This window comes from Dendrobium catenatum, unplaced genomic scaffold (assembly GCF_001605985.2).
Source record: "Dendrobium catenatum unplaced genomic scaffold, ASM160598v2 fragScaff_scaffold_1598, whole genome shotgun sequence".
Taxonomy (NCBI): domain Eukaryota; kingdom Viridiplantae; phylum Streptophyta; class Magnoliopsida; order Asparagales; family Orchidaceae; genus Dendrobium; species Dendrobium catenatum.
This window is the reverse complement of record NW_021320060.1, coordinates 423,867-451,387: the sequence shown is the minus strand read 5'-3', so window position 1 is coordinate 451,387 and position 27,521 is coordinate 423,867. Positions and strand designations below refer to the sequence as shown.

General features: G+C 34.9%; 1 protein-coding gene and 1 pseudogene across 8 annotated transcripts; one reads left to right on the top strand and one right to left on the bottom strand.

The window, feature by feature from the left end:
* Window positions 1-11,753: 11,753 nt before the first annotated feature.
* Window positions 11,754-26,174, bottom strand: LOC110094185 (39S ribosomal protein L47, mitochondrial). 8 transcript variants are annotated; one of them, XM_028700839.1, is made up of 7 exons: window positions 25,927-26,174; window positions 25,774-25,860; window positions 24,598-24,725; window positions 24,226-24,319; window positions 23,294-23,475; window positions 20,204-20,361; window positions 11,754-12,289 (listed from the first exon to the last, which is right to left on the bottom strand). In XM_028700839.1, exons 5-7 carry the CDS (start codon window positions 23,457-23,459, stop codon window positions 12,182-12,184), a joined length of 432 nt encoding a protein of 143 aa, XP_028556672.1. In that variant the 5' UTR covers window positions 23,460-23,475; window positions 24,226-24,319; window positions 24,598-24,725; window positions 25,774-25,860; window positions 25,927-26,174; the 3' UTR covers window positions 11,754-12,181. The 8 variants fall into 8 exon arrangements, with proteins under 8 accessions (XP_028556672.1, XP_028556670.1, XP_028556671.1 ...); XM_028700837.1 differs by lacking the exon at window positions 24,226-24,319 and having other exon boundaries at window positions 25,927-26,171; XM_028700838.1 differs by lacking the exon at window positions 24,226-24,319 and having other exon boundaries at window positions 25,774-25,827; window positions 25,927-26,171.
* Window positions 16,772-18,691, top strand: LOC114581203 (annotated as a pseudogene).
* Window positions 26,175-27,521: the final 1,347 nt, after the last annotated feature.

The window sequence follows — 27,521 nt, the reverse complement described above, 5'->3', positions numbered from 1 at the left end:
CAAGAATATGCATCACAAATTTGGATGTGATTTGAAATTCGATCTTATGTGTAGAAGTCAAGAATGACTTTAAAAGTGCCGAAATTGAGTCTAAAATGTCAAAAAATGATACCGAGACACCAAAAAACATTCGATTTGGCTTGTCCAGGTCAAAAAAGGGCTTGGATTCACATAGGCAGTTGAACTAACTTGGCAGCAGCTGAACCAGCTTGGCGGAAGCCGGTGGCGGCAAAACTACACACCTGGCATGTCCGACCACGCCGCGGTCCGACCGCGGGCCCCTTGGCCCTCCCACTGGCCGCATGGCTGGCCCGCATAGCTGGTCCGCCTGCGGCCCCACCTAGCGCATGCCTAGCCAGCCCTTCTATCCCACCCAAGCCCACCTAGCCTACCATTCTGGCCAACCTGGCCCACGCGGTTCAGCACGACACTTGGTGGTCGGGTACTGGTTCGAGCCCGCCGCTGGCGATTAGGGGAACTGCCAGCCCACTTGTTAATTTATTTATTTTTTTAATTAAAAAAATGTAAAGATTCCCAAAAAAAATTCCAAAAAAATCCAGAGAAATCCAAAAAATTCTAGAAAATTTTGTAATCTTATCCTCTCCCAAAAATTACTATAAATACCCCCTTAGGCCAGGAGGGAAATTACTCCTTTTTTCTTCTTCTTTTGGCATTCATACAATCAAGACATTTTGCTATTTTATGTAGGCAACTTTTCCTACTTAAATCAATGCCCCTCCTTTTGTATAGAAGTTAAAATTTCTTCTTCTTTCTCCCCTATTGTTCTTCTTGCTTTAGAGGCCTTCCGGTATTTTTTGTAGGCGACTTTACCTACTTAAATTCAGTGCTCGTCTTTAGTGTATAAGTTTAAATGGGTGATCACACATCCACAAAAAATTCTCTATCCAAAGAAGATCGCCTTATTGCCTGATCTGAGGGTTTAAAAAAGACTCACAAGGCGGCCAAGACTGATGATGTTATGTCCATAATAAATGGCGATTCCTTGATTTCTTTTAGAAAAAATTCCATTTTTCTAATGATCTTGTGATGAAGGTGCCAACAAGGTCCAATCATGCTCATTCTCCTGCTTTAGGATTTGTGACAGTGTATGAATTCAGTTTACGAGCAGGGATACAGTTTCCAGCATCTCCAGAGTTGATTAATATTTTGGCGATCTGTGGAGTGAGTTTGTCCCAACTTTTTTATAGAGCCATGTCGATCATAATGGGACTGATCATAATTTTTTAGAGATCGTGGAGCAGTGTTATCTCTAGGATGCCTTTCTCAGATGGATCGTCTTATTAGTGATACGTAGGGTCATATCTCATTTAGATCCATGTGGTTGGATATTCGTACTCGAGATCCATCAAAAAGTTAGATTAATGAAGTCTTTTTTTGTGCAAAATGACTAAAACTTCCTAGAAAAATGGGGAAAGCTCAAGGAGTTACCCATTTCTCTACATATTATAGTAGCTGATTTATTAAAGATGCTCAAAATTTCTAATATTGACACCCTTTGTTATGAGGTATATTATTTGAGCAAATATATAGACAAAGAATATTTATTAAATGTGAGACTATCTACTCAAGTAGGGAGATCACATGCACAAATGCTAAAAAAGCCGATCAAAGTTCCAGAGACAGTTATCCAACCTTCATAATTTCCTTCTAAATGACCAGAGAGTGAGGGTGATCTGCAAGCATCCAAGAAGAAAAGGGTTGAGGAGATTTTGGCAGTTACTAGTAAAGGTCCCCATATCTCTCTATCCAAGTCACGCATTCTAGAAGATGTTTTGAAACATCAATCTGTTGGCCATCGAAGGGCTGAGAAGTTAGTGAGTTCACCTTTTCTTTTTTGCTTTTTCTTTTTGTATTTTTCAAAGGATATATCCCTTATAAATTTTTTTTTTTGTTACTTTAGTTAGAGCAACACATGGATTTTATTCTTGAAATAACCAAGACCTTGAATAACTGGAATAATGAATTTGTGAAGATCAAATATCTTCAAGGAGAATACAAGAAAAAATATAATGGCAAAATCAAGGAGATGAAGGCGGTGGAAGAGTAGCTAGAAAAGTGTAAAATAGAGCTAGCTAATATGATCATATCAACCTCCTTACATAATCAATAGATGGATCATCTGCTTATTGAGTTGGTGGATACGTAGGCGATGATCAATCAGCAAATGAAAGATTAACATATCCTTGAAGATGAGAATAAGAGACTCCATAGTATGTTGTTAGAGAAGGAAGCCCGGCAGTTACCATCCACAATCATAGAAGAATTTAAGAAATTTATTTCCCTTAAGATAATTGTCCAGGATCAGATTCAGAAAGCTCGCAACCATATCTATGATGTGGAGGTGAAGGCTTTGAAAGTGGAGTGTGTGGAGGAAGGCTTCATTAGAGGTTTTCTAAAGGGCGTGTAATTAGTGCAGCGCAAGACTGGAGTAGAGATTGAGGGGTTAACACTTAGCCAGGCTTTTGGTGACCCTTCTTCAGATTTTAGTGGTGAAGAGATAGAGAGTGAGTTGTAGAAAGCCTTTCCCCTTGAGGAGGAGGTGATGATATTGAGATTCTATAGGATTGTTCTATTGTTGGTTATACCACTTTGTTTTCTTTCTAATGATGAGTATATGTGTTTAGTGTTGATTCTTTCATATGATATACGCGATGTTCAGTGATATATTTTTAAATTACTAGTGTTCTTCTTTTTTACTTTTTCTCATATGTATATAAAATTTACTTAGTTTTATTTCAATGAGAAATATTTTGGTGATGTCTTTTGACTTGACTGAATGTGAGAGACATCCTCCTTAGATATCTTGATTAATCCAAGGTTATTAATCAAAGAATTTTATTGATGATTTTTAACCTATATGGAAGAGGTTAGATTAAATCCCCCTAGGATTGATCATCTAGTGATTGAGATACAATGTAGATTGTATATTTATGGAATCATGAATAAAAAGATTGAATTATCTGAGGGGTTTTTATCTTTTATAAGTGAATATAATATCATAATAAAGTCAACATCACACTACTGTATTATATAAGACAGTACAATAATTCCATAATATAACTCAGGGATATGGGGGCTAGAAGAGTTCTACCCCAATCAACATACAAGGGATGTAAGAAAGGTAACCATAATAATACTTTAAGGATACACAACATAACAACTTGGGGAAACATAACATAAGAAAAACAACAAAATAAATAGTACTATCAACACAAGATAGACAGCACTATCAACAATACTAATAATACTTGTGAAGGTTACTAATATTCTAGGTTTGAGGGAGCATCTTCTCATTAGCATCATTCAGTTTAAAGGTGTTAGGTTTGACCATAGCTGCCACCAAATCAGGACCCTCCTAGAGGTGAGAGAGCTTGTTATGCTGAGGGCCCTTTCTAGCTACTTCGATGCTACATAAAACTAGGTCCCCAATAGAGATAGATCGAGGTTTCACCCTCCAATTATAGTGACGATCAATCCTTTGGTGGTATGCAGCGGTCCTGAGTGAGGCTACATCTCTTACTTATGGGAGGAGGTCCAAGATTTTTTTGAGCTTCTCCTCATTTTTACTGAAGTTAAAATTCTGAACTCTATTGCTTAGGACTCCAATATCAACCGGTATGACTGCTTCTATTCCAAAGTAGAGATTGTATGGGGTTTCTCTTGTAGGAGTTCTGGCAGTGGTCTGATAAGCCCAGAGAACATTTGGGAGTTCTTCAACCCATTGCCTCCTAGCCTTTCCTAGGCGATTCTTCAGCCCTTTCAATTTTTTTTTATTTATAACCTCTATTTGCCCATTTTTCTAAGAATAGGTGACAATTGTGTGGATTAGTTAAATATAAAATCCTTACAAAAAGATGTAAATACTTTCCCAGTAAATTATGTCCCAATATCAGCGATGACCCTTGCAGGAATGCCAAAACAACAGATTATATTCTTCCATAGGAAGAATGTGGCATTAGATTCAGTAATCTTTGCCAAAGGTTCTACCTCCACCCATGTGGTGAAGTAATCTATAATTAGAATGATGAATTTCCATTATCCAATGGCTATAGGAAAGGGTCCATTATATTAATACCCCATTGGGCAAAAGGCCAAGAACTTTGAAATGATATAAGCTCCAAAGCGGGTGTGTGGGTGAGATTGGAATGCAATTGGCACTTTTCACATTTTTGAATGAATTTAAGTGTGTCCTGTTTCATTGTAGGCCAATAGAATATTTGTCTCATGATCTTCTAAGCTAATGCTCTTCCTCCTAGATGTTCTCCACATATTTCTGAATGAACTTCTTGGAGTGCATAATTAGGTTCTGAAGTTGAGAGACATTTTAGATATGGTCCGGTGAAGGTAATTTATACAACTCGCCATCAATAATGATGAAATTTGCTACTTGTCTCTGAAGTCATGTTACAATCGTAGGGTCTTCATACAACACTCCATCTTGTGAAAAGGATAAGATGGGATCAATCTAACAAGTCTCTCTTAATTCATTGATTGATTATATGACCCACAAATCTTGGATACTTGAAAAATGAATCTCCTCGATACACTTTATCTTACAGGCATCTTCCATTTTTGATGTAGCAATTTTAGAAAGAGCATATGCTCGTACATTTTGCTCTCAAAAAATATGGATGATTTGATGCCCTTTTATAAGGGTTAAGAGTAACTTCACAATGCTGCAATACTGGGCCAATCGTAGGTTATGGATATCAATTTCTCACTCCACCTGAGAGGCGACTAATTGTGAATCAATGTGGACTACTAAGTTTTGCACCTTACAATGAATTGCTTGTCTCAATCCAACAATAAGGGCCTCGTACTCTACTGCGTTGTTTATTGCCGAAAACTTAAGTCAGAGCCCATACTCAAGGATAACTTTCTATGGAGAAAGTAATAGAATTCTTGTCCCAGTGCTAGAACTTCCAGAAGCTATATCGATATACACGTCCTGTGCGGAGGAGAAGGTGAAGCACCTGGTTGAATATCAGATACGGGGATGGTGCATTCAACTATAAAATCTGCAAGTGCTTGAGATTTGATATTAGGCCTAGGAAAGTAGTGGATGTCAAATTCTCCCAGCTCTATAGACCACTTGACGAGTCTACCAGATGCTTCTTGTTTTTGCAGGATACTTTTCAACGACAAATTTGTGTAAACTTTAATTGTATGGGCTTGAAAGTAAGGGCGTAGTTTTTTGTCTGAATAAACTAACACTAAAGTTATCTTATCTACTAGTGGATAATGTACCTCTATTTCAGATAAAATATTACTGACATAATATATGAGGCATTGTATAGTATTTTTCTCTCGTATCAAAACTAAACTGATAGCCTAGGTAGAAATAACCAAATATAAATACAACTTTTCTCCTAATATTGGTTTGGAAAGTAGTGGCGGAGATGCTAAATATTTTTGTAGCTGTTTGAAGGCTTTTTGACATTCATCAGTCCATTGGAATCCTGAGCTTCAAGTACCTCTAAGTGTCTTAAAGAAAGGCATATAGTTATCTTCTGAGCGTGCCAGGAAATGAGATAATGTTCTAAGTCTTCCATTAAGTCTCTAGACTTCCTTGATAATTCTTGAGGGCACCATGCCCCTTATTACCTTGATTTTCTTAGGATTAGCTTCAATCCCTCGGTGGGTTACCATAAACCCCAAAAACTTTTTAGAGGCGACTCCAAAAGTACATTTAGTAGAGTTGAGTTGCATATTATAACATCATAACAAGTGGAAGCACTATTCTAAGTCTGAGATATGTTGAGATTTTTTAAGACTTTTTAACAACATATCATTAACATACACCTCCATAATGCACCCAATAAGATCTTTGAAAAACCTTATTCATGAGGTGCTGATATGTTACTTTAGTATTTTTTAGCCTGAATGGCATGACCAGATAATAATATAGCCCTTTATCTATTTGAAAAGCCGTTGCCTCCTCATCCGCGGGATTCATCTTTATTTAATTACAGTCAGAGTAGGCATATATAAAACTCAAAATTTGAAGTCGGGAGGTGGTATCAATCAATTGATCAATACGATAAAGTGGAAAACTATCCTTCATATAAGATTTATTGAGATATGTATAGTCTATACATATTCTCCAAGCTCCACTTGCCTTTAATACCATGACAACATTCGCCAACCAAGTGGGATAGGGCACTTCCCATATAAATGCAGCTTCCAAAAGCTTATCCACTTCCTACTGGATTGCTTGCTGATATTCTGGCAAAAAAATTTCATTTCTTCTGAATTATTGGCTTGCATGTCGAGTTAATTTTGAGGGAGTGCATGATCACTTCAGGATCGATTCCGAGTATATATGTCAGACTCCATGAAAAAACATCATGATTTTTTCATAAAAAATCTACACATTTTTTTCTCTTTGTCTGAGAGAAGGGGTCCAATTTACACGGTCTTTGAAGGGTGTTCTTTTGATAGGGAGATAGTAGTGAGGTCTTCTACAGGAGAAGCCCTCTGAGGGATATCCTCGCTCCGGATATCAAAGTCCTTGATGCTCAAAGTAACCGTTGGACATGGATGAAGCTGCCTAAGATAACAGGTTTATTTTTATTTGTTGATCTTCATGTACTACACTGACCCCTACCGAGGTAAGGAACTTCATCTTAAGGTAAGGGATGGAAGCGATAACCCCAAAGATTGACTAGAGTGGCATTCCAAAGATAACGTTATAAGCCAATTCTGACTTTACAATAATGAACTGAATGGAGTGTGTAGTTTATCGAGAAATTTCTCTAAGTACAACTGGGAGACTAATTATCCCCTCTCCTCATATAGGTTGATTATCAAACACATACAGTGGACCTGCAGCAGGCTGAAGCTTTTCTTTTGTGAGACCCATATTGAGAAAAGTAGAATAAAATAGGACATCAACGGATCTTCCATTATTTATAAGAAATCTTTTGATATTATAACATGGGTCACCTATCCCTGCATTTATTATAAGCGGATCTTAATGAGGGGTTTTTACTCTATCCAAATCAGTGTCATCAAAAATGATAGAGTGATCAATACGAGCATTTTTTGTGTCAAATTTTCATCTACAGCCAAAAAGACCAGATAGGATAGTAAGGGGCCTCCTATGACGATCTCAATTTCACCAACTATTATTTGATTATTCACCGGTTGTCTCTATTGTTATTAATTTTGCCCACTAGTGGGATGAGATTCCTCTCGAGTAGGTGGATTTCGAATAAATTTTTGAAGATAATATTGACAGAAAAGCCTTTTAATTTCATCCTTGAGCTGCTTACAAGCTTTGGTAGTGTGGCCACGAGTATGATGAAAATGACAATATTAATCTTGATTTCCTATGTTCGGCTTCAAAGGATTTGACCATTTTAATGTATCTTGATCTCGAATGGCCATCAACACATTTGCTCAAGATATATTGAGTGATGTATACTCATTATCTTATCGAGGTTCCCGTCATGACAATGGAGGACTAGGAGGCAGATTATCTTCTCTTGTTTCTTTTTTTGTAAGGATGAATTATCCATCCCAGTTGCACCATTGTATTTTCTATTTGTTTGCTCAAACTATTTTTTTGTGAGCATTTATGGCTTCATTCATAGAGATTTGTGCCTCCACACGATGGATTAAGTCGGCATATGAATGAATCGTGTCCTGCATGAGTGCTAAATAGAAGGGGCCATGACGAAGGCCTATAAGAAAGATCACTCTCAGCAATTCAGAATCCACTCCTAAAATTTGCCGAGCCTTAATAGAAAATACTCCTTCAAATATTCTCCTTCAATAATTCTCCTTCATTTTGGCGGATCCCTTAGAGATGGGAAGAATCCTTAGCAATTTTTTGATTGACAATAAATTGTTCGATAAATATTTTGGCCAATTCGACGAATGTAGGGATCATTCCAGACGGAATCCAATAGAACCATATTCAAGCTTATCCTTTAAGGGTAGTAAGAAAAACCTGACAGATGAGTGCATCTGAGGCTCGCTGGATATGCATGATGGTTCTATAATGATCGATATGCTCATACAAGTTGGATGTCTCATCGTAGGACTCAATGCTCGGTAGTTTGAATCTAATTGGAATGGGGTGCTGAAGAATGGCTTTTATTAAAGGTGATAACTCATGGAAATCTCACTATCGAAGAGTTTTCCTCAAACCCCATATGGGGAACTCTTCCCGTTCCAATCTTCATAGTTCATGATATAGGGCATTGCGAGGGAGCTCAGCAACATACGGTGGGGCTAAGTCTTCTGGGAAGTCTGGAGGAATGCGAGATTGCTGACCTATGGGCGAAGGATGGGTAGAACTTGCTGTATCAACAAGTTCTTTATCTTAGTGTAATTACGGATGTCTTCTTGACGGAGGAAGAGAAATCTCTGCTTGAAGATGTTCGAGTTGAACATCTTCAGCCAGTCGTGGAGCTCGAGGGAGAAGAACCTTCTCCTGTTGTGCTAGAATCTATTGCCGAGTCTCTTGCAGGTGTTGAAGGATCTTGTTCTGAGATTCTTCCATCTTTTGGATTCACTCCTCTAGGGAAGGTCCTAAGATTCCTTCTCCAGCAACATTTTTTCCACCAAAATAAAAAGAGGAAGAAATTGGGCGTCCATGATTCATAAACTGATTCCTGGGTTAGTGGGAGTTGGAGCAGGAAGCTCCCAAGATACGATTGCTACGCATATTGTCCATCAAAGTAACACTTAGAATTATGGGATAGTGTTTCTCACAGATGGCGCCAAACTGTTGCAGACCAAAATATACACTGTAATAAAGTTAGAATTTTTGTCTCAACATCGTACGGATATCCATCACACAAATATTAGAGAAATAAAACACCAATATTTTTATGTTGAAAGCCCTGGAAAGAGAAAAACCATGGGGCCACGCCTAGTTAAAAGAATTCTACTAGTATTTGCTTGAGTTACTAGAGGCTGACTCCTCCTTAAAATTTAGGACAATCATATTACAATAATCAACTCATGAGTTGAAATTAAGTTGCAAGCGAATATCAAAATGATGGTGTTAGAAAACTGGTGTTCGTTGTTTATTGGACAGATTTATAACGTTACTTGAACGTCGGACAGAACACTAGTGTCACTTGAAAGTCGGACGAAACTTCAGCATCACTCGAAAGTCTGGTGGAATTCTGATGTCACTTGAAAGTCAGGCGGAACTCCAGCGTCACTTGAAACTCAGGAAGAACTCCGACGTCACTCAAAAGTCGGGCGGAACTCCGACGTCGTTCGAAAGTCAGACGAAACTCCAGCGGAGGTTGAGGAGTTTCTTCTCTCCTTCTCTTTTTCTCACTTTCTTAAGAGAAATAAGAGGTTATTTATAGTTTTTTGATGATGACATGACCCGTAAATAGGAGGATGATCAAGAGCAAATGGGGAGTGGTTTGGATGGACGGCTGATATTGAATCCCTTGATCGTGGATCATTCGTCAGACATTTGAAGGTCTTAATGATATCAGAATTCGACAATCTTTGGCTCATTGGATTCGTCTCGTCGAGCCGCTTGATTCGACAATAAGAATGTCATGTTTGGAAACTATTTGGTAATCCAATTTGTGGTTTGAACCTTCCATCAGTGCTTCAGGTCTTCGATTCAGACACATTTGGGCTCGTATTGAGTTGAAATTGGTGTCGTTGGGTTCATATTTCTGAGACGCTTAGTTCAACTATAAGTTTACTGAAATCATATTTTAGATGATCCCAAATTTAATTTTTAAAACTTCCGGCCTGATTTTGCCTAGACATTCATGCTCGATCAAGAGAATTTTTTGATGATATATCAGATCTAAAATATAGTTTGCCAATTTTAACAAAACTAAAAGAACTAAGGAGTTTTTACAATTGAATAATTAAATAGCTCTCTGATTTACAACATTACACAGTGATGATATATTGTATATTAGTGACGTGGTGCATCCTGATTGACCTTCGGATAACGTCCAATCACCGTATGTAATAATTTTATAATTTATACACGCTTAATATATAAACTATAAATTCATAATCTCTTTAAGTAATAGTTAAAACTCTCTTCTAACATATCAAAATGAAATTTTGTATAAAATGTAACAACGACTTTGATATTTTGGCAAAAGATTCTGCCTTCTCCAGGTTTAGTTTAATTGGTTCCATAATTAATTTATAGTAATCATCACAAAATGACAAGGTAGGCGAGATTGGAGTGATGTTTTAACATCAAATGGCATCCGTTGATTCCATATATGTTGTTGCTACTCACTCACGGTATCAAAGACTTTTAGCTTTCCCTCTCCTATAGTACTTCGTTAATTTCTGTCATTTTTTGTAGTTTTAGATACATCATAGACAATTGTGTATAATATTCTTTGTTTATTAGTTATTATTGACTGTTATTTTGACCACTTATAATGTGCATAAGGCTGCTGATGCTTGCTTGATATCGGCAAACGAACCGAGCCGAGTCGAGTATGTGAGTGTTCATGTTTGTGTTCATTTAATATCAGCTTGTTCAAGTTTGGTTCATGTTTGTTCGAGCTTTATTGTTTTTGTTCATGTTTGGATCATTTAAATTAATGAGTGTTCATGTTCGGTTCATGTTCAGTTCATGTTCGTTCGTTTAATGCTTATCGAGCTTGTTCGCAAACATATTTAACTATTTTTTTTAACTATCAAACAAATACGTTCATGAACATATCTATGAACAAACAAATTTATAATAAAAGCAATTGTCTATGTAACAAAGGCAATGATTATTTATATTTATTAGTTTTATAGTCAAATATTAATTATTTTTATCTAGCTTATTCACGAGTTCAAAATCGAACACGAACCAAGCTTTTATCGGGCTTCTTATCGAGCTTAATGTCGAGCTTGTTCACGAACTTCAAATGATGTTGTTCGCGAACATAAATGAGCCGAACGCATTAGTGTTCAAGTTTGTTTATTTAAGAATCAATTATTTAAAATTTTGTTCAAGTTTGTTTGTTTAACTAATTAAACGATCACAAACGAGCTTTAATTGACCCGAACAACGAGTAGCTTGTCGAACGTTTGATTCGCTTACCGTTCGGTACCACTCGGTACCACTGGGTACCGCTTGGTACCCTGTATCTATGCAGACGGTTCTCACCCCGTCCGCACTCCGCACCTAATAATTTTTCCTTTCCATATTGATCATATGGTTTAGATTGCGTCACGTCAATGTCAGGCTTGCAGAAATCTGAAGCATATTCGTATGTTATCCTTTCACATTTTTGAGGTCGGCATCATGCTTGCATCATATTATAATAATTATAATAAGAAAATTGATTTTCAATTGAATTTATGAATTTGAACAGCTAGCCATTGAAATACAATTTTAAATTAATTTAAACTCAAAACATCTTCATTTATAGTCAAAAATATCAATCAATAAATTGATCTATTAATAAAAAATTTTGACAATCAATTAAGAGATCTTAAATTTACTATTATTTATACTAATTTAATTTAATTGATCTAAATATTCCAAAAATAACTAATATTATTTAATTGCACAGTTATTAATAATTTAAAGTATATAATTTTTATGTATATAGGAGATTTTCTTCAATCTCTTTGATAGGAATGGAGCTTTTTTTTATTTATCCAATTTATAACTATACATCAAACTATTATTACATGGCATCATTAATACTGATTAATTCCTCCATTGCAATTAATCTACGCAAATGATGGTGCCAGCCTATCAATAAAGACATTAAAAGTTGACTTAGTGACTGATATGTAATCATTGTATTAAATGTGTCCATCAACACTAATTATTTATGCAAGCTTGCACTGCAATTCACTAAACTAAGGAGAAGCATGGTTACTGTTTCCTTGTTTTCAAGATTTTAACTTATATAAGGTTAAGATGCAGGCTTCGTTTGGAATGGCTTTTTTACTGCTTCTTAAAGCAATTTTTTAGCATAAAAATTACATTTTTTGTATTAAAAAACTGTTTTGAGAAGCAGTAGAAAGCCGTCTCAAACAAAACCATAATAATACATGAGATTCTGTTGGCAGAGCATATCATTTCTGGAACAGGATCGAGAAACATGGAACAGATTAAACAGAGTGAATCATCATCTTCATCATCAGCAGTAGAAGAAGCTTTATCCAAACAAGTTTGATTAGAGAATTTAAGAAAGAATCATAAGGAATTAATCATTCTCTTCATGTCAGCAGACCTCCTGGGATCGGGCTCGGCGATTGCTCTCTCAGTTAATACATGCTTGATTCGACACATGGACTTCCTCACCTGTGATTTATATCCAGACATAAAAATTAGAACGAATGCAGACGCTACATAATAATTAAGGCAGGCCATAAAATATTTGTTTAATAGGATCTTCCAGGACGAATTGTAATACTGAATGAAGGAACAGACCTGTCATAGCTGACTGTGACTAGGGAAAATTATTCTGGGCGGAGTCTGGACGTCATCATCCAGAGACCAATAAAAATGTGTCACGTCACCTCAAAAGTGTACCGCGCTCGGTACCGAGCGCGATACCGAGCTGTATCGAGTGTTGGTACCACTCGGTACCAAGCGGTACTGGACGGTTCTCCTGTCCGGTGTCCGCACAGAATAATCTCTCCTGTGACTAGATACTACTATGATAAATAGATATTCTTTTGTAAATTGTGAAGACTAATACAGAAGACCGAGTTAATTCCGAATTCATATAGAAGAAAAGTAAAAAAAAAAGAAGAAGAAATCAGAATCTGAAAGCTCTCACTGTGAAGGAATTAATTAGCATATAAACCGAAGAAAATGTACCACATAATGACTTTCACTTCTAAACTATAATGCACTAACTACAATTATTGACCTTAACAAAAACGCACTTCAACATCTAAGAGAATCATCATCAACAGCTTTAGAATTATCCCAACAAATTAAGATCAGTTTTATCAATCATTGTTATTCAGAAGTTTATGTTCGGTTTTGTTAAGATCTTAATGCAATTTTGTGCATCCGTGTTGTATTTAATTTACATATTTTCTTTCAAATCTTTAGACATTAATTGTCTATCCATCATATTGGTGTCTTTTATTCTCCGCTGAACATACTGAAATCACTCAAATCTATTTTCTACCTTAAATAGATGTCAACTCCACTGTCTCTCACACTCAACTTGGGTATTACTAGCTTCTTAGATGCCAAACATTCATATCCATATAACATAGATGGCTAACTTGCAATTTTAAGAAATCTTTCGTGATATTCTCTTATCTAGGGATGTAAAAATAAAATAAAATTTCGTATTCAATCTAGGTCAGCGCAACTAATTTTTATAAGCTAGTATGGTTAATGAACCAAACACGAATGATGTCTTGTTTGATCATATTCTATTCAATAATAGTATAATTATGATAATATATGCATCAATGTATACATATATATATATATGCATGTCTGCAATGCTTGTATGCCTATATGTTTACACATAAATTTTGGCTCGTTTGCTTAATGAGCCAAGCCAAACATAGCTTGAGCTCATTTAAGCCCACCTCATTTACACTTCTACTCTTAATGCATAGTATTTCCAAGGAACTTCTTCATTGTAACCACAACCTTAACTTAAAATGTTAACAACATCATTTATATGAAGATTATAATCATATATTTATGTATATAGCCCTAAGATAATAGAAAAGTCATGACATTATCAAATCAAACAATAGTTGTTACTGGAGAGCTTTGAGATTTTTGAATTTTTAATAGAAAATCCTATAATCCAATTTCATGGATAAAACTACCCCAAATCATTCGATACTTAACATACTGAAGGCACAATGAAGCTAAAGGTCTTGGGCCTCTACCAATTGATGAGTGCAAAGATTATGGGGCTATTCCTTTATTCCTTTAGCAAAATGGTTGACCTTTGTAAAAGAAATTTATATTCAAACTACTGTGTCAGAACTACTCACACCCTAAGATGTTTATTATTTTAAATACCAACAATGATAACATCAAGCCTTTTATCCCACTACGTAGGATTCGCTACATGAATCCTTTTTCTTCAATGTGCATATTAAAAGTCCAATTTTTATTTAAATTTAATAAAAAAAGGTAATTTCTAATACTTTCTAACCAAGTCTTTTTAGGTCAACATCTACCTTTCTTAACATATGTGAAATCTAATATATCTACTCTCCTAACAGGATCATCGGAAGGCCGACATTTTATGTGATCAAATCATCAAAGGTGACTTGCTAATATTATTTGTCACTGGAGCTACTCCAACATTTTCACGTATAAACTCGTTCCACATTCTCTAAGAGTGAAGTCAGTCATCCACCTGAGTATCCTCAGCTCTTTTAATGGCCAACATTATGCGCCATAAACCATTGCAAGTCTCACTACCATTTTATAAAATTATCCCTTAAGTTTGAGGAGTACATTTTTGTCACATAACAAACCCGATGCATTCCTCCACTTCAACCATCCAACTTGAATTCTACTAATAATATTCCCATATATTTCACCATCACTTTGAAAAATAGACCCGAGATATCTAAAACGTGCACTCTTAAGGACTTGATAGCCCAAAGTCACAATCTCCCTCACTAAATCTATTGATATTAAAATTACACTCAAAATATTCGATTTTATATCTACCCAAAAGAAAACCATTAGACTCTAAGGCTCACCTCCATAATTCAAGTTTTCCTTCCAACTCCCTCTCTAAGCTTATTAACAAGAAGAGCATCATCTGTAAAAAAAACATATGTTAAGGTACATCCTCTTGCAAATGTCTAGTAAAAATATCCAAGACTAAAACAAAAAGATAAGGGCTTAAAGCTGATCCATGATATAATCCAAGTGAAATAAAAAATTACCTAGTCAAACCACCTTGTGTTAAAAGATAACTAACAACTCCTGGATACATATCTTTAATGACTTGAATATGAGCAGTATTAGCTCATTTCTTTTTTAGAACTCTTTAAAGCTCTTCTCAAAACTTTATCATATGCTTTCTCTAAATTAATAAATATCATATGAAGATCCTCGTTATTCTCTTTGTACTTCTCCATCAAACCTCTCAATAGATGTATAGCTTCTTACATGAATTCAAATTGATTTGAAAAGCATTAGTATCATGTCATAACCTATGCTCAAAAACTCTTTCCTATAGTTTTAATGTATAACACATTAACTTAATTCCTTATAACTTTTTTTTAATTTTTTTTTATAAAAATAGGTATCAAACAAACTCCTCAACTTATTTGACATCTTTTTAGCCTTCAAAATAAAATTGAAAAGTTTCGTAAACTAAGAAATTCCTTTTATCACCTAAGCATTTCCACACTTCATTACAATATCAATATGTCTAATAGCTTTTCAATTTTCACACTTCATTTTCTTTAAATTCTCCCTTACTTTGATTTTTCTAATACAACGATCAAAATAAAAATCTCTAATTTCAATTATGATGCTAAGGTCATTAAAATTAATCGTATTCTTACCATCTTTATTGAAAAATTTATTGAAATATCCCATCTATCTTTATTGAAAATTTTTTTATGATAAAAACATTTTCTAATCTTCATTCTTGATGCACTTCACCCAAATTAAATCATTACTTCTCATCTCTTTGCATGACTAGCTTATGCATATATTTTTCACCCTCCTTATTATGTAATCAATTGGAGAAAATGACCAAAATAATCCTTAGAGTCTTTATGAAAGATTAAAATAGTTCTCAACTGTATTGAAGGACTATTATGGTCCCTCAATTCCATAAAAAAGAATCAAAATATTATCACCATGAAACTATTTTGATTCTTTTTTAAAAACTTGAGGGATCAAAATAGTCTTTTAATATATTTGGGGGTCATTGCAATCCTTCATAAAGAATCAAATAATCACTTGGTATTTTTCCCTAATCAATTATAAAAATCATTAAAAGATAAATTATTTACATCACATATTACTTTCATAAATTATTTACAAACCCATTTATATCTTTTCGAATTTTTCGAAATTTAATTTTTATATCAAAGCTCTTATTTTTTTTTTTGCACATTTTAATTCCACCGCCAACTATTTTTATTATTAAGAATCAAATGCACTAGTTGCACATTTTAATTCCACCGCCAACTAATTTTATATCAAAGCCTTCATATGTTATGCTAGATTTCTTTTGGAGAGCATATATGTATTGGATTCATATGGCCTGTATCATAAGATACTTAATAAATCATTAATGAATTTCAAAGATATTAATAACATTTTCACATATCAAAATTTAAATTCAAATCAACACCTCACTTCGCCTACAACCAACAAATAACTTCAAATTTAAATAACTTAAACAATGAATCTCATATGACATATCAAAAACACACGACATTTTTTCACAAAAGAGATCCAACATCCGTCTGATCAAATCGAAAAGAAATATATGGGTCTCCGAAAAGATGCTGCAAATGGGGGTCAAAATGCAAAGGGTATGATCGCAATATCCCATAAGACAAAACAGTCATAGGTCTTTACACTCTACACAAGCAGACCAATGGGAGAGCAGATGGAATCATACATATGATTAACCATAGATGATAACGGCTTTCACCTACACACCTTTAATGGATAATAATTGAGCACAAGCACTTATAATTTTAATGATATTAACATCAACAATAATCTTAAAAACTATAATTTTGTCTCTGTTTCTATCAATTTTTACAAAATTATCCTTCAAGCTCTAATTTATAATCATGCCTACACCATACCAAAGTTTATATTCTAAACTACCAATCCCCTTAGCCCTCTCTCCAACTCATTTAGTTTCCTGAATGCATAAAATATTTATCTTCCTATAAATTATAATATTAATTAATTTCATTAATTTTCCTGTAAGAGAACCTACATTCTAATATCATATCCAAACTTTAGTTTCATGGACTAGCTTCTTTGCCCACATCCGTCCATAATGTGGGAACCCTTGCCTATTTAACACTGCACCTGGATATCGATGCAGCAGCCCTTGTACACTTCTCACTGTATTCAGGCCATATAGCGCATCTCTTCCAGGGAACGCCCTAACATTAACACAATATATTAAAGGATTCATGTCATTATTATTTGACAGGTTTTATGCTAATTATCGACTACCCAACGCAACCCTTTTTTTCACTCATCCAGGACTTGGTACCTGACAATGACAGTGTTTATAAGAAAAAAATTAAAAATATTAAAGTTTTAATATGAATTGATTATAGCATATTCATTCCAAAAATATAAACATATAGAAATATACCATATATCACATTTCTCTTCTAAATTATAAAATATCACCTAATATCGTTGACCCCACGAAAAAAAATACCATCTTTAACATATGAGAGAATCACCATCATTAGCACCATCCTTATCCTAATTACATGTAGTCAGTTTTATCAATCCTCATTTCCCATTAAATCTTATTAAGGGTTGCATGAAACCTTAAAGCTATTTAGGGGATGTTTGGTATGATACCAGAATTAGGAGGGTAAAGTAAATTAATTGCACGCATTTCTTAAATTAGATCGTTTGGTTGATTTTGAGCGGAACATAACTCCTCTGAAGCATCAACGATGTATTACAGACAGTCATTCGTGCGACATCGAAACCCGCTCAAATTGAGCGGGTTAGAAAATCTCTCGGGCGACATAATACAAACCGGCTAAAAATCGTGTGAGACTACCTAGAGATGGGATCATCGGCGAGCCACATCATGAATATGGTCTCCCTCCAACGATCCCTTATGTACTCCGCCTTACGTCGTCTTTCCTCGAATGTCGTCGCCACTTCCTCGGATTCATATCCTCCCACCTCCTTAACACCACCATCGGAGACTGCTGAGAAGGACTATAGGATATACGTGAAGCAGCCGAACTCATCATCATCGTCGTCTTCAGTGATGCGCGACGAGGTGTCTGTTACGATGCCAATGACCTTCATGACGGGATCGGTAGAGGGGAAGCGCTTCTACAAGGAGGTGACCACCCGGATGGCTGACGATGGCAACGGTTAGACGGTGATGCTCGACTACCGTACCCTCAAAACTCATTTCAAGCAACCGATTAAGCTCCCAAACCTCGCCTTAGCGAAGGCTATTGTCGCCGAGTGGGAATACCAAGTCTGCTCGCTTTTTCTTTTTTCAGTTTGTGATGTATTTTTAATGTTCAGTTGACAGTGCGCTGCCATTATGGAATCCTCCCTCGTTTGCCTAGTAATTTTGGTAGTTTTATTTATTATTTGAGATTTTAGTTGTTGGGGCTGGATGATTAGAGCTGGAGGCTGTAAGATAACATTCTTTTTTTAAATGCTGATTTATACTCTGATTTAAATGCCCAATTATTACTTTGGCTCATTAGAAAGTAAATGTGCTGTAGGTTCAACTTGGCTGAGCTCCTACAGTGACTACATTGGTTAGCATCTAGTCTAATGATGAATTTCATTAATGAAATATCAGTAATACTGTCTAACAACAATATTTTTCCTATCATCTTTAAGGTTCTACACTAGTTGTAATGACAAAATAAATTATTACAAAAAAATTGTTTTTACTTTACTCTGGATCTACCTAACCAAACAAGGAAAACAATTCTCCTGCGTTTATTTTGCAGATTACCAAATAGTCTCAAAGTATTCAGAATGCACTACATTTACTTTACATTGCATTTATTTTACACAACATTTTCTTTTCAGGCAACCAAACAGCCCCTTAGTTCAAATGTTTCTGTTCGATCTCATTTGATCTACCTATTTTTCTTCCTAATCCTTCGACATTAACCTTACACCTTCATATTATTAGTACTAATTTACGCAAATATAACCTTCCTATCCTTGCCATACATACATCATAAAATTATAATCAGTGATCAAGTTGGCCATTAGCAACTTCTTTGTTGCAAAGACTTGTATACATACAATATAATCGAATTAATTACAACTTGTGAAAACTTTAAAGTTACCGTGATATGTTCTTACCACATAATACTCCCCAGACACATCTTCATTTTAACAACTCAATTTATTTAACTTTAAAATTTGCAACACCATTTATATGATTATATACATATGACATAAATATAAATAAATAAATGTGTGTTGTGCATCTAGTGCTTTCTAAAATCATTAAACTCAATATCAAACTGTTAACTATAATTTATAATATAATAATTATATAGTGTTTAAGTTTCATCAATTTTCATGATTATTTAACTATTATCAAAAATATGAAAAATCCAAGGATCGTTGAATGACATATAGAAGCCTCTTTAAGAATATTATTTACGTATATATTTCACCAATTAAAATTATCCAATCCATGCAAGATAACAAAAAAAGTACATTTATTTAATTGCCAGCCATTTAAAACTCTCTGCACTTAAATATCACTATTATTTTCTAATGCAAATCGAAGCCATCTATTATGAAATTTTCTATACTCAGTCACCCCAAATATGAAATATGTAACATTTAAGAGCTTTGAGATTTTGGGACTGGTGTGTTTTCTTTACTTCTAGAAAATTCTATAATCCAGTTTTATGGCTAAAACTACTCTAAATCGGAAGTTGAACATGCTAAAGACACAATGAAACCAAAGACCTATGGCCTGTGCCTAGAAATTTAGAGTTTCAACATTTTTGTGGCTTTTCCAAGCAAGATGGTTGACCATTGGTAATGAAAACCAACAATCGAACTAAAGTGCTAAAACTACTACACATACGATGAAATTAAATATGCCATAGACCCAAAGAAGATAAATAAACCAAGTATCAATTACGTAATATTGCATTTGCCATTTGCTGAAGTATCTAAATGGAAATGCTGGTCAGACAGTAAAAAATGGATTTAAGTTCACATTTTGCAGACCACATTTGGAAGCAAGTCACATGGAAAAGTTTGTTAAAATCATATGCCAATACTCCCTCAGATTTAGGTTAAAGCAACAGGAGGGTTACCCGAACCTTATGATGGTCCACTATAAATGAAAGAACAATTCTTCGAAAAAGAAAAACCTTGCGGAAGCTAATAACTTAGAAAGGATAAAAGTCAAGTAGAGGATTGACACCACAACTCCACAGCGTCCTGCCAGACAGCCTCGCAACCCCTTTCCCTCCTAGACTTCTTTATGAAAATACAAAGTTGCATGAAAGCCAGGAAGGAAAAATATACCTTCGGAATGCGTTCTGGGTTGGGAAAACGCAGATTCTGAGCATGGAGCATCTGGCGTTGAGTCATTAACATGTTCTTTTCCTTCAAAAGAACATACCATAGCTTGTGAAGATCATCCCAGGATTTAAGGCGCAATTCAGAAGCTTTCCAACCACGACCTAAAAATTAGATAATTTAGCTGGAATCCAGCTGATCCAATATGTATGATACAAGTACACATTTCCAAATCGGATTTGGACAAGGAAAAAATCAATGGAAATTAATCATTTAAGTCACCACAAATATCCAATTGGAAAATCATTTATGACCTGCAAGATTAACTTAATCCTATAAGTGAAATTTATAAGTCAACTCATTAGGACATACATATTTGTCAAACAAAATTTTAAATGAATAGCTTTCAAGAAAAAGAAAATGGAGATAGAAAATGTGTCAATGGAGAAATTTAAAAAATAACGAATTTCAGAGTTCCATAAACAGAGAATGCCACTTTCATCAAACCGAAACAGATTTGAGGGTAAGGAGTAGAATTAATCAATCTTGATTCTTGAATACAAATAATATCATGAAATTGTTTTTGCATTTTAGCTTTCAAAATCATTCATCTTTTTTCACTTTAGAACACAAATCTCTGACATTACAAATTCCTATCTTCATAAAATCAAAAACGAACATTGAGCAAAGAAAAAACCATACAAGAAAATAGTGAAATGATCATTAAAATGCCGGATTAAGAGAAATCCCATCTGGATTATCAATAAGATCAGTCTATTGCAAGTGACTTTAGATTTTAAATAACCAGAGAAGCCATAACAAACGGCAGACAAAAAGATATATCATTTGCAGAATTCATCCTTTCCAATGGTTTGCTATTAACTAGGAATCCGAAGCTTCCTTCTAATATAATGCTCTGTGATTTTTGGCTTCTCAGAACAAGGAAGACGAAACAACGCTTTAGCATATTGGGTGACAACATACAGTTTGGTCCATAATCTGTAAAAAGCTCTTAAGGATTGTTTTTTAACAATTTTTTTCTCCCATCAAATCCATTTCAACTACTTTTTGTTCATCATTTCCCAGCAAGGAGAAATGAATTGTTAAACTTACTAGTATCTTTTAAGGTCTTTGAGTTGTTAAGAAGATATTGATTAAATTTTCCCTACAAAGCCATGCAAGAATAGAAGTTAAATGCTGATGGAACAAAGGAAAAGGCCTTAACTATTACCAAAAGAGACAAGGACATTAGAATCCAAACCAAAGGGCTTGACTTGTCTAAACCATACCCTTAGATTTCAAAATGAGAAAGGTTTAAAGGAAAATTTAATGGCAGGGTGCCCAATTTGAATTCTCTTCAATGTTATAAATGTCAAGATCTAAATTCTTCTAAACAGGCTGATACTAGGAGATGGAAAAAAAATTGGAAGAATTTGAATTTGAAGAAGGCTCCCAGGGCACTGATTCAGCGTCAAACGTCAAAGAGATTCAACATGTCATTTACTTCTTCAATCTTCATAAAGCACAACCATTCTCTAAGTTAGAATTTACATCAGGATCACTTAGGTAGAATTAACATAACGTTTAGAAGTGGAATCATCAATCATAGCTTATAATTGATTGGAATCTTCAAACGGAGAGGTCCTAACAGGAGTCTTAGCTTATCAAGGAAAATAGCACAAAGACAAAAGGTTTTCCAATGTTTTTAGTCCACCAAGAAAAATCAAACAAATCTTACCCAAAATAATTAGAATGAAAATATAAAAATAATGGAAGAATGCTTAAATTATCAACTTGAACCAAAACTCTAGCTTCCAACAGAAAAATTTTCTCAATAGTCTGATGATCCAAACAAATGACTTTTTTCAAAGTTGGAGAGAATAAAATCTATTGCAGGTAAGTTCCAATAACAGAATGGTGAACTTGGTAAACTTGTAAAGTGATCTGAATAGTCGTGCTCTTCTTCATTTCAATTGCTCCAACATTTTCATTCCAATGATTAATCTTAAAGTTGAACCTGTTCAAGTTAATACAACCGCTTCAAATAAGAGAAACCAATTTCTTTTGATTAAATTTAATAAAAAAAAGTTCCATGCATGATGAAAGAAACATTAGAGAAACCATTCATCGTTCCAATGCCATTTAAGGATCTCCACAAATTTCTCCTTGAGATGGGATCTTAATCATATTCAAAACCAAAGAGCTAATGATATTTATTATCCTCATCAAATGAGATGAGATGTGGTATCTTAATAGCATCCTCATACATCATCTTGATTCACGGACAACAAATCAGTCTATGACTATTTTTTTTACAACCAAGCATAAAACTAAATTTTAGACTTCAGCATAATGATCATCCTTTAAACAATTGTAGCAAGAAATGGAAGATTGATTACATAATTCTTAATTTGAGATGTTCTAGAAGAGGAAAATAAATGATAAGATTTTGGTTCAAAACACTTACAACATAAACATAAGGACCCTCTTTGATTTTAGGGGATAGCCAAGGAGACCTTTGATTCTCCAAAAGTTATTAGAAGGTTTATCATTACAAGAGGCCACTATCCTCCTTTCTGTCATGCTCACTCCATCTAGGATAGCCTAACTCTGCTCACTACAATTTTTCTTGACAAGTTACTCAAAACACTATAATGATAAACCATTCTAAGCACTAATAAACATAGTTATCATATAATTATAAGCAAATATATGAATTAAGTGAATAAGAATCATATGGTTTTCAAGATTCTCATGCAAAAGATAATGCCATGTATTTTACGATCAAAACAATATCCAGCGAATTCTCAGAATAGAAGCATAACAAGGGAGAATAGGATGAGCCATTATGGTGAGGCCATTTTGCACAATCAATATCATTAGAAACTAGAACAATTGATAGGTTCATGTTTAGAACATTAACACTTCTCTTATAATAAGCTGCTATTACTTGTTAATAACTCTAAAAGCAATCATGGTATACCAGAATTTGAAAAAAGTTATTAGAAAATTTTAAATGGAGCTCAATATCAATGAAGTATGCATGAATATTCCATATCACAACAGAACATTTTGAGCAGACCACTGGACTTTTACCATATGTAACGGGCTTTTCATCCTCAGTATTTCTTTCTGCCTCAAAAAACTCCTCAAGGGGATTTCTAACTTTGGTAACTGAAGCTGAAGTAGAAAACAAAGCAGAAGAGGACTCGGATTTGGTAGAGGACAATAATACTCTGCGAAGAAGCCTTGACATGAACATGGTGTGACACCAAATTCTGCAAGAGTGGTTTACATTACTAAAAATGTTGAAAGAGAAAGCAATATGCAATAAGATGAAACAGAAAGAGTCTTGTTTTTGTAGAAAGATCAAAGTTTTACACATGATTAAAAATTGCAACCAACAATGGACTCTCCACAGTCTTGAATAACACAGCCCTAGGATGAGAAAATAAAAGACAAACACAAAAACCATGTCATGTGGTACAAAAAAAGGTGAAAAAAAAGTGGCATGTCTCTATAAGGACGGTGAAGAACGAAATGACATATCTTGTGGGTCTATCAAAGTTAATAAGAAGCAATAAAAGTGGACTCTAGAATTGAAAAAGAGCACATTTTTCTTGAACTCATACAGAAGTTAAAAATAGAAAGAACATGCTATGACCATTGGAGTTGCCATTAAATTATGAAAATTGAAAGTAAGAATTAGGAATGGAAAGCCAGAAAGTACAAGTCTAATCACAAAATTTGCAGCCAAACAGAAACAGCATATGCAATTAATTGGAACAAATTTAGCTGGCTAGTTAGGGTTATGAAACAAGTCTGGGGGGACAAGGAATGTATGTAGGGCTTCTAGTGAGCGTGAAAGGATATAAAACAAGTGAACACTAGAATTTAAGTTTTATAACAGTAAAAGGGATGAAAAAAGTTGTCCCAAAATTCTTTCAAAAGCTACCTTGATCCGCCTTCGGCTTCGATTCGTTTGCTTACGAGAAGGAAGGGCGTGGACTTTCGCCAGAGTCACATACCTCGCACGTCGTGTTTATGAGTGGAGGAAATAGAACCAGCGGCAATGCTAAACCATTTGCAACGGGATGGGAATGGACCATTGGTCCGTAAGGCCTTTAAATACGAAGACAAAAGGGTTACAAAGCCTGATCTTCTTAAGTAGAGAGATTCTTAGGGGCTGTTTGGATGCAGGATTTAGACCGGATTTGAAGCGGATTTGAAGCGGATCAAGCCAAATGGCGAAAAATGCAAAACTAAATCTCACAGTAAATCAAAGCCGCGGTTGATGGAAAATTCCCTCTTTTCGTTGTAAATCCCGGATTTACGAAATCCTTTGATTCGGCGGATTTACGGGATTTGGCCGAAGAAGCGCGCGAAAGGGAGAAAGTTACCTTCACAACAAGCGAGCTCCCGTTGTTGATTCAGATAAAAAAATGTCGTAACTACCGCTCCAGCAGGACGTCGTCGAAGGAGCGAAGTCGAACAGCGACGAAGAAGAACTTGTGCAAAACTTTCACTCCTGCGAAGGAACCAAGCCAAAAGAAATAGAGAAGAGATAGGCAAAACCTACTTCTCTTAAGTTATTGTTGGATAACTTAATTAATATAATTTAAAATATTAAAAATTAAGCAAAACTAATTAAATTATTAGTTCAATACTTAGTTATTTCAAAATAATTAATAGGAAAAAAAATATGATTTTAATGAAAATAATTGTTATAAAATATTATAAATAATAAGTAATCGCCTTAAATCTTTTAAGCACCTTAAATGTTTTAATTATCCAAAAAAAGCATGTCAAATCTTTTAACCACCTTAAATCCTGAATTGAATAGCCAAACGGCCACACATGAATTATCATAAATGTTGCCAAACAGTTTTCAGGATTTAACCCCCTTAGGATTTCGTAAATCCGAATTTAGAGGATTTACAAAATCCTACTTAAATGAAATCATGGGTGCTGCCAAACAGCCCCTTAGGGTCTATTTGGATAAAGGATTTATGCATAATTTGAGCTAGATTTGTGTTAAATTTTGTCAAATGCAAAAAAACACCTACTCAAATCTCATAGCAAGTTAAATCATAGTTTTCCACTTCTTGGCGTAAATCCACTAAATCTTATAGCTCAGATTTACGCGATTTAGTTGAAGAAACGCATGAAAGGGGGGTATAGATCGCTGCCTTCCTAGGAGCTCCTGTCATGAGTTTTGATCCAACATGAACAACGTCTTCAGCTGGGACACGAGTGCTTCTTTGCCGACTCTTTCAAAATTGTACTTCCCGCAAAGCATGGGAAACCCAACGAATAGGGTTTACTAGAAACAACGAATAGGGCTCCAATAGATGGAAGAAGAATAGCATTAGGAAAGCATATCAAATGTGAAATCAACAAGAGCATTTAGTGTCAATGCACATACACTATAGATTTCATTCATTTCACAAGGCTAGCTTTATTGATTATTCTTTAGCTTTTTCATCAACATGTTAAAAGTCAACTTTTACTGTTTAGGGTTTACTAGAAACAACGAATAGGGCTCAAATAAGCAAAGAAAGGACTTACATTCTCACCTTAGAAATTTTCCTTGAGCAAGAAGAAGAACAAGCTAAACCCCGTCGCCTGAACTGCAGCCAAGCAGAAGTCGGCCTTTATTGTAACTGAAGCAAGAAGAGGGAATTTTAAACCTGAAAAAAAACATGATTAACAGTAGAGCTCAAAAATACCGAAGGATGCTCGATTTGTTGTGCAGCAGGTTACGGCTGCAAGTTCGGCTTGAAAGCGAGAAGGATTGCGAAACTGTATCAGCTTGTAAGCGCGAAGGATATATTGTAACGAACAGTCTGGAAGAAAGCTGGAAAGAAATTCGACGAAGGATTGCTAGAAGCTCCGCTTTCGACGTTGAAGAAACCCTTGATTACTAAACTCGTTGCTTCGCTCGCCTTAGGTTAAAGCCATAGCCGCTCGGTCCCGCACTTCTGCCACTTCGCCTCAGCGGAAAGGCTATTCGAGCCGGTGAATGCGCTGCGGAGTCGGCGAATTATTGCATCCGGCCTGACGTCCGAATGCGTCAAATCATTCAAATATATTATATATTGGGCTTCAATATATTTTGCTGATGTATCGTGTCTGAATTGATTTCCGGATTCGTCCAGACATCGGACGCAATAATTTGCCGCCGAGTCGAGCCATAATATGATCAAACTGGGAACTCGCTAGCAATGTCTCTCGTTATCTCGTTATCCACCGTGGCATATAATAGCTGATCTCACTCGCCATCTTAGCGATAGGGTTGGCACCTATTCAAGGGAATCTCAGCTCTACCTATCCCAATCAACCAATTATGGAGCTCGCCTACCCCACTATAACAGTTCACTCATTTCTCTCCCTCTATAAGGTGACATAAGGTTCTAGTACAAGTCGCTAGATATTTGAGGTGTCAATTAGCTTTAATCTCCTTTGGTCAATACTCATAGTGGATTGTCTCCTAGTAGCTTGCTTTTAAACACTTCCTATTGTTGAGTAATGATGGAGCCAAAAAATTTATTTAGCGGGGGCCCAAATTTTATTTTTTTAAATAGTCACACAACTTTAAATTGAATATGTTAGCAAAAGCAACAAATTCAAATTCAACTCAATAAAATCAAATTATAGGCAAGTCGTGTTTTATTTTTAAACATATGCGAAAGATTCATCTCACATCTTTTAAATAAGTCAAAATGATGAAAGCTAAATTATATTAAGATTTATTTTTATATTAAGAAGTACATTAAATAACTAATAAGATAAATGAAACTAAATATATTAATTTTTTATTATAGTATCTTTTATATATATATATTATTAACCTTGTCTAGATAAAGATGTAATTACCTCAAAATTTAATTTCATTGACATTCTTATAAATCTGAAATTTTGGGTAGAAGAACTTAAGTGCCAAGCTCTCAAGTTTACAAGGGCTTGAGTGAGTGTTATGGCACCAAAGGTTTGAGCATGGCCAGGCAAGGAGAAGAGAAGAAAAGGGAGAGAGAAAGTGATGTTTTAGCTAGTATTTTTCATCGCTCTAGTGATGAATAGCATCTTGATTGTGGTTGGTTGTTTTAACCCTACTTTTTTTATGATGATTTTAATTTATGTTCATTTTCTCTCATAATTTTGAAAAAAAAATATAATATTTCTTGTTATAGTAAACTTCAATCATATGATTTTTGCTATGTGGTAGTTACTGTCATTCTAAATATTTTGATAAGTCCATATTGAAATTTTAGCGATTAGTTTTACATATATGCCTTTTTTATAGGAAATAAGGAGAGTAATATCA

Coding starts and splice junctions, on each gene's coding strand:
- LOC110094185 (XM_020819349.2), bottom strand. CDS start 23,459: ATGTTCATGTCAAGGCTTCTTCGCAGAGTATTATTGTCCTCTACCAAA. Junction 20,362..23,293: donor TGAAAAGCCCGTTACATATG/GTAAAAGTCCAG, acceptor TCTAATTTTTAG/GTCGTGGTTGGAAAGCTTCT. Junction 12,290..20,203: donor ACCCAGAACGCATTCCGAAG/GTATATTTTTCC, acceptor TATAAATCACAG/GTGAGGAAGTCCATGTGTCG.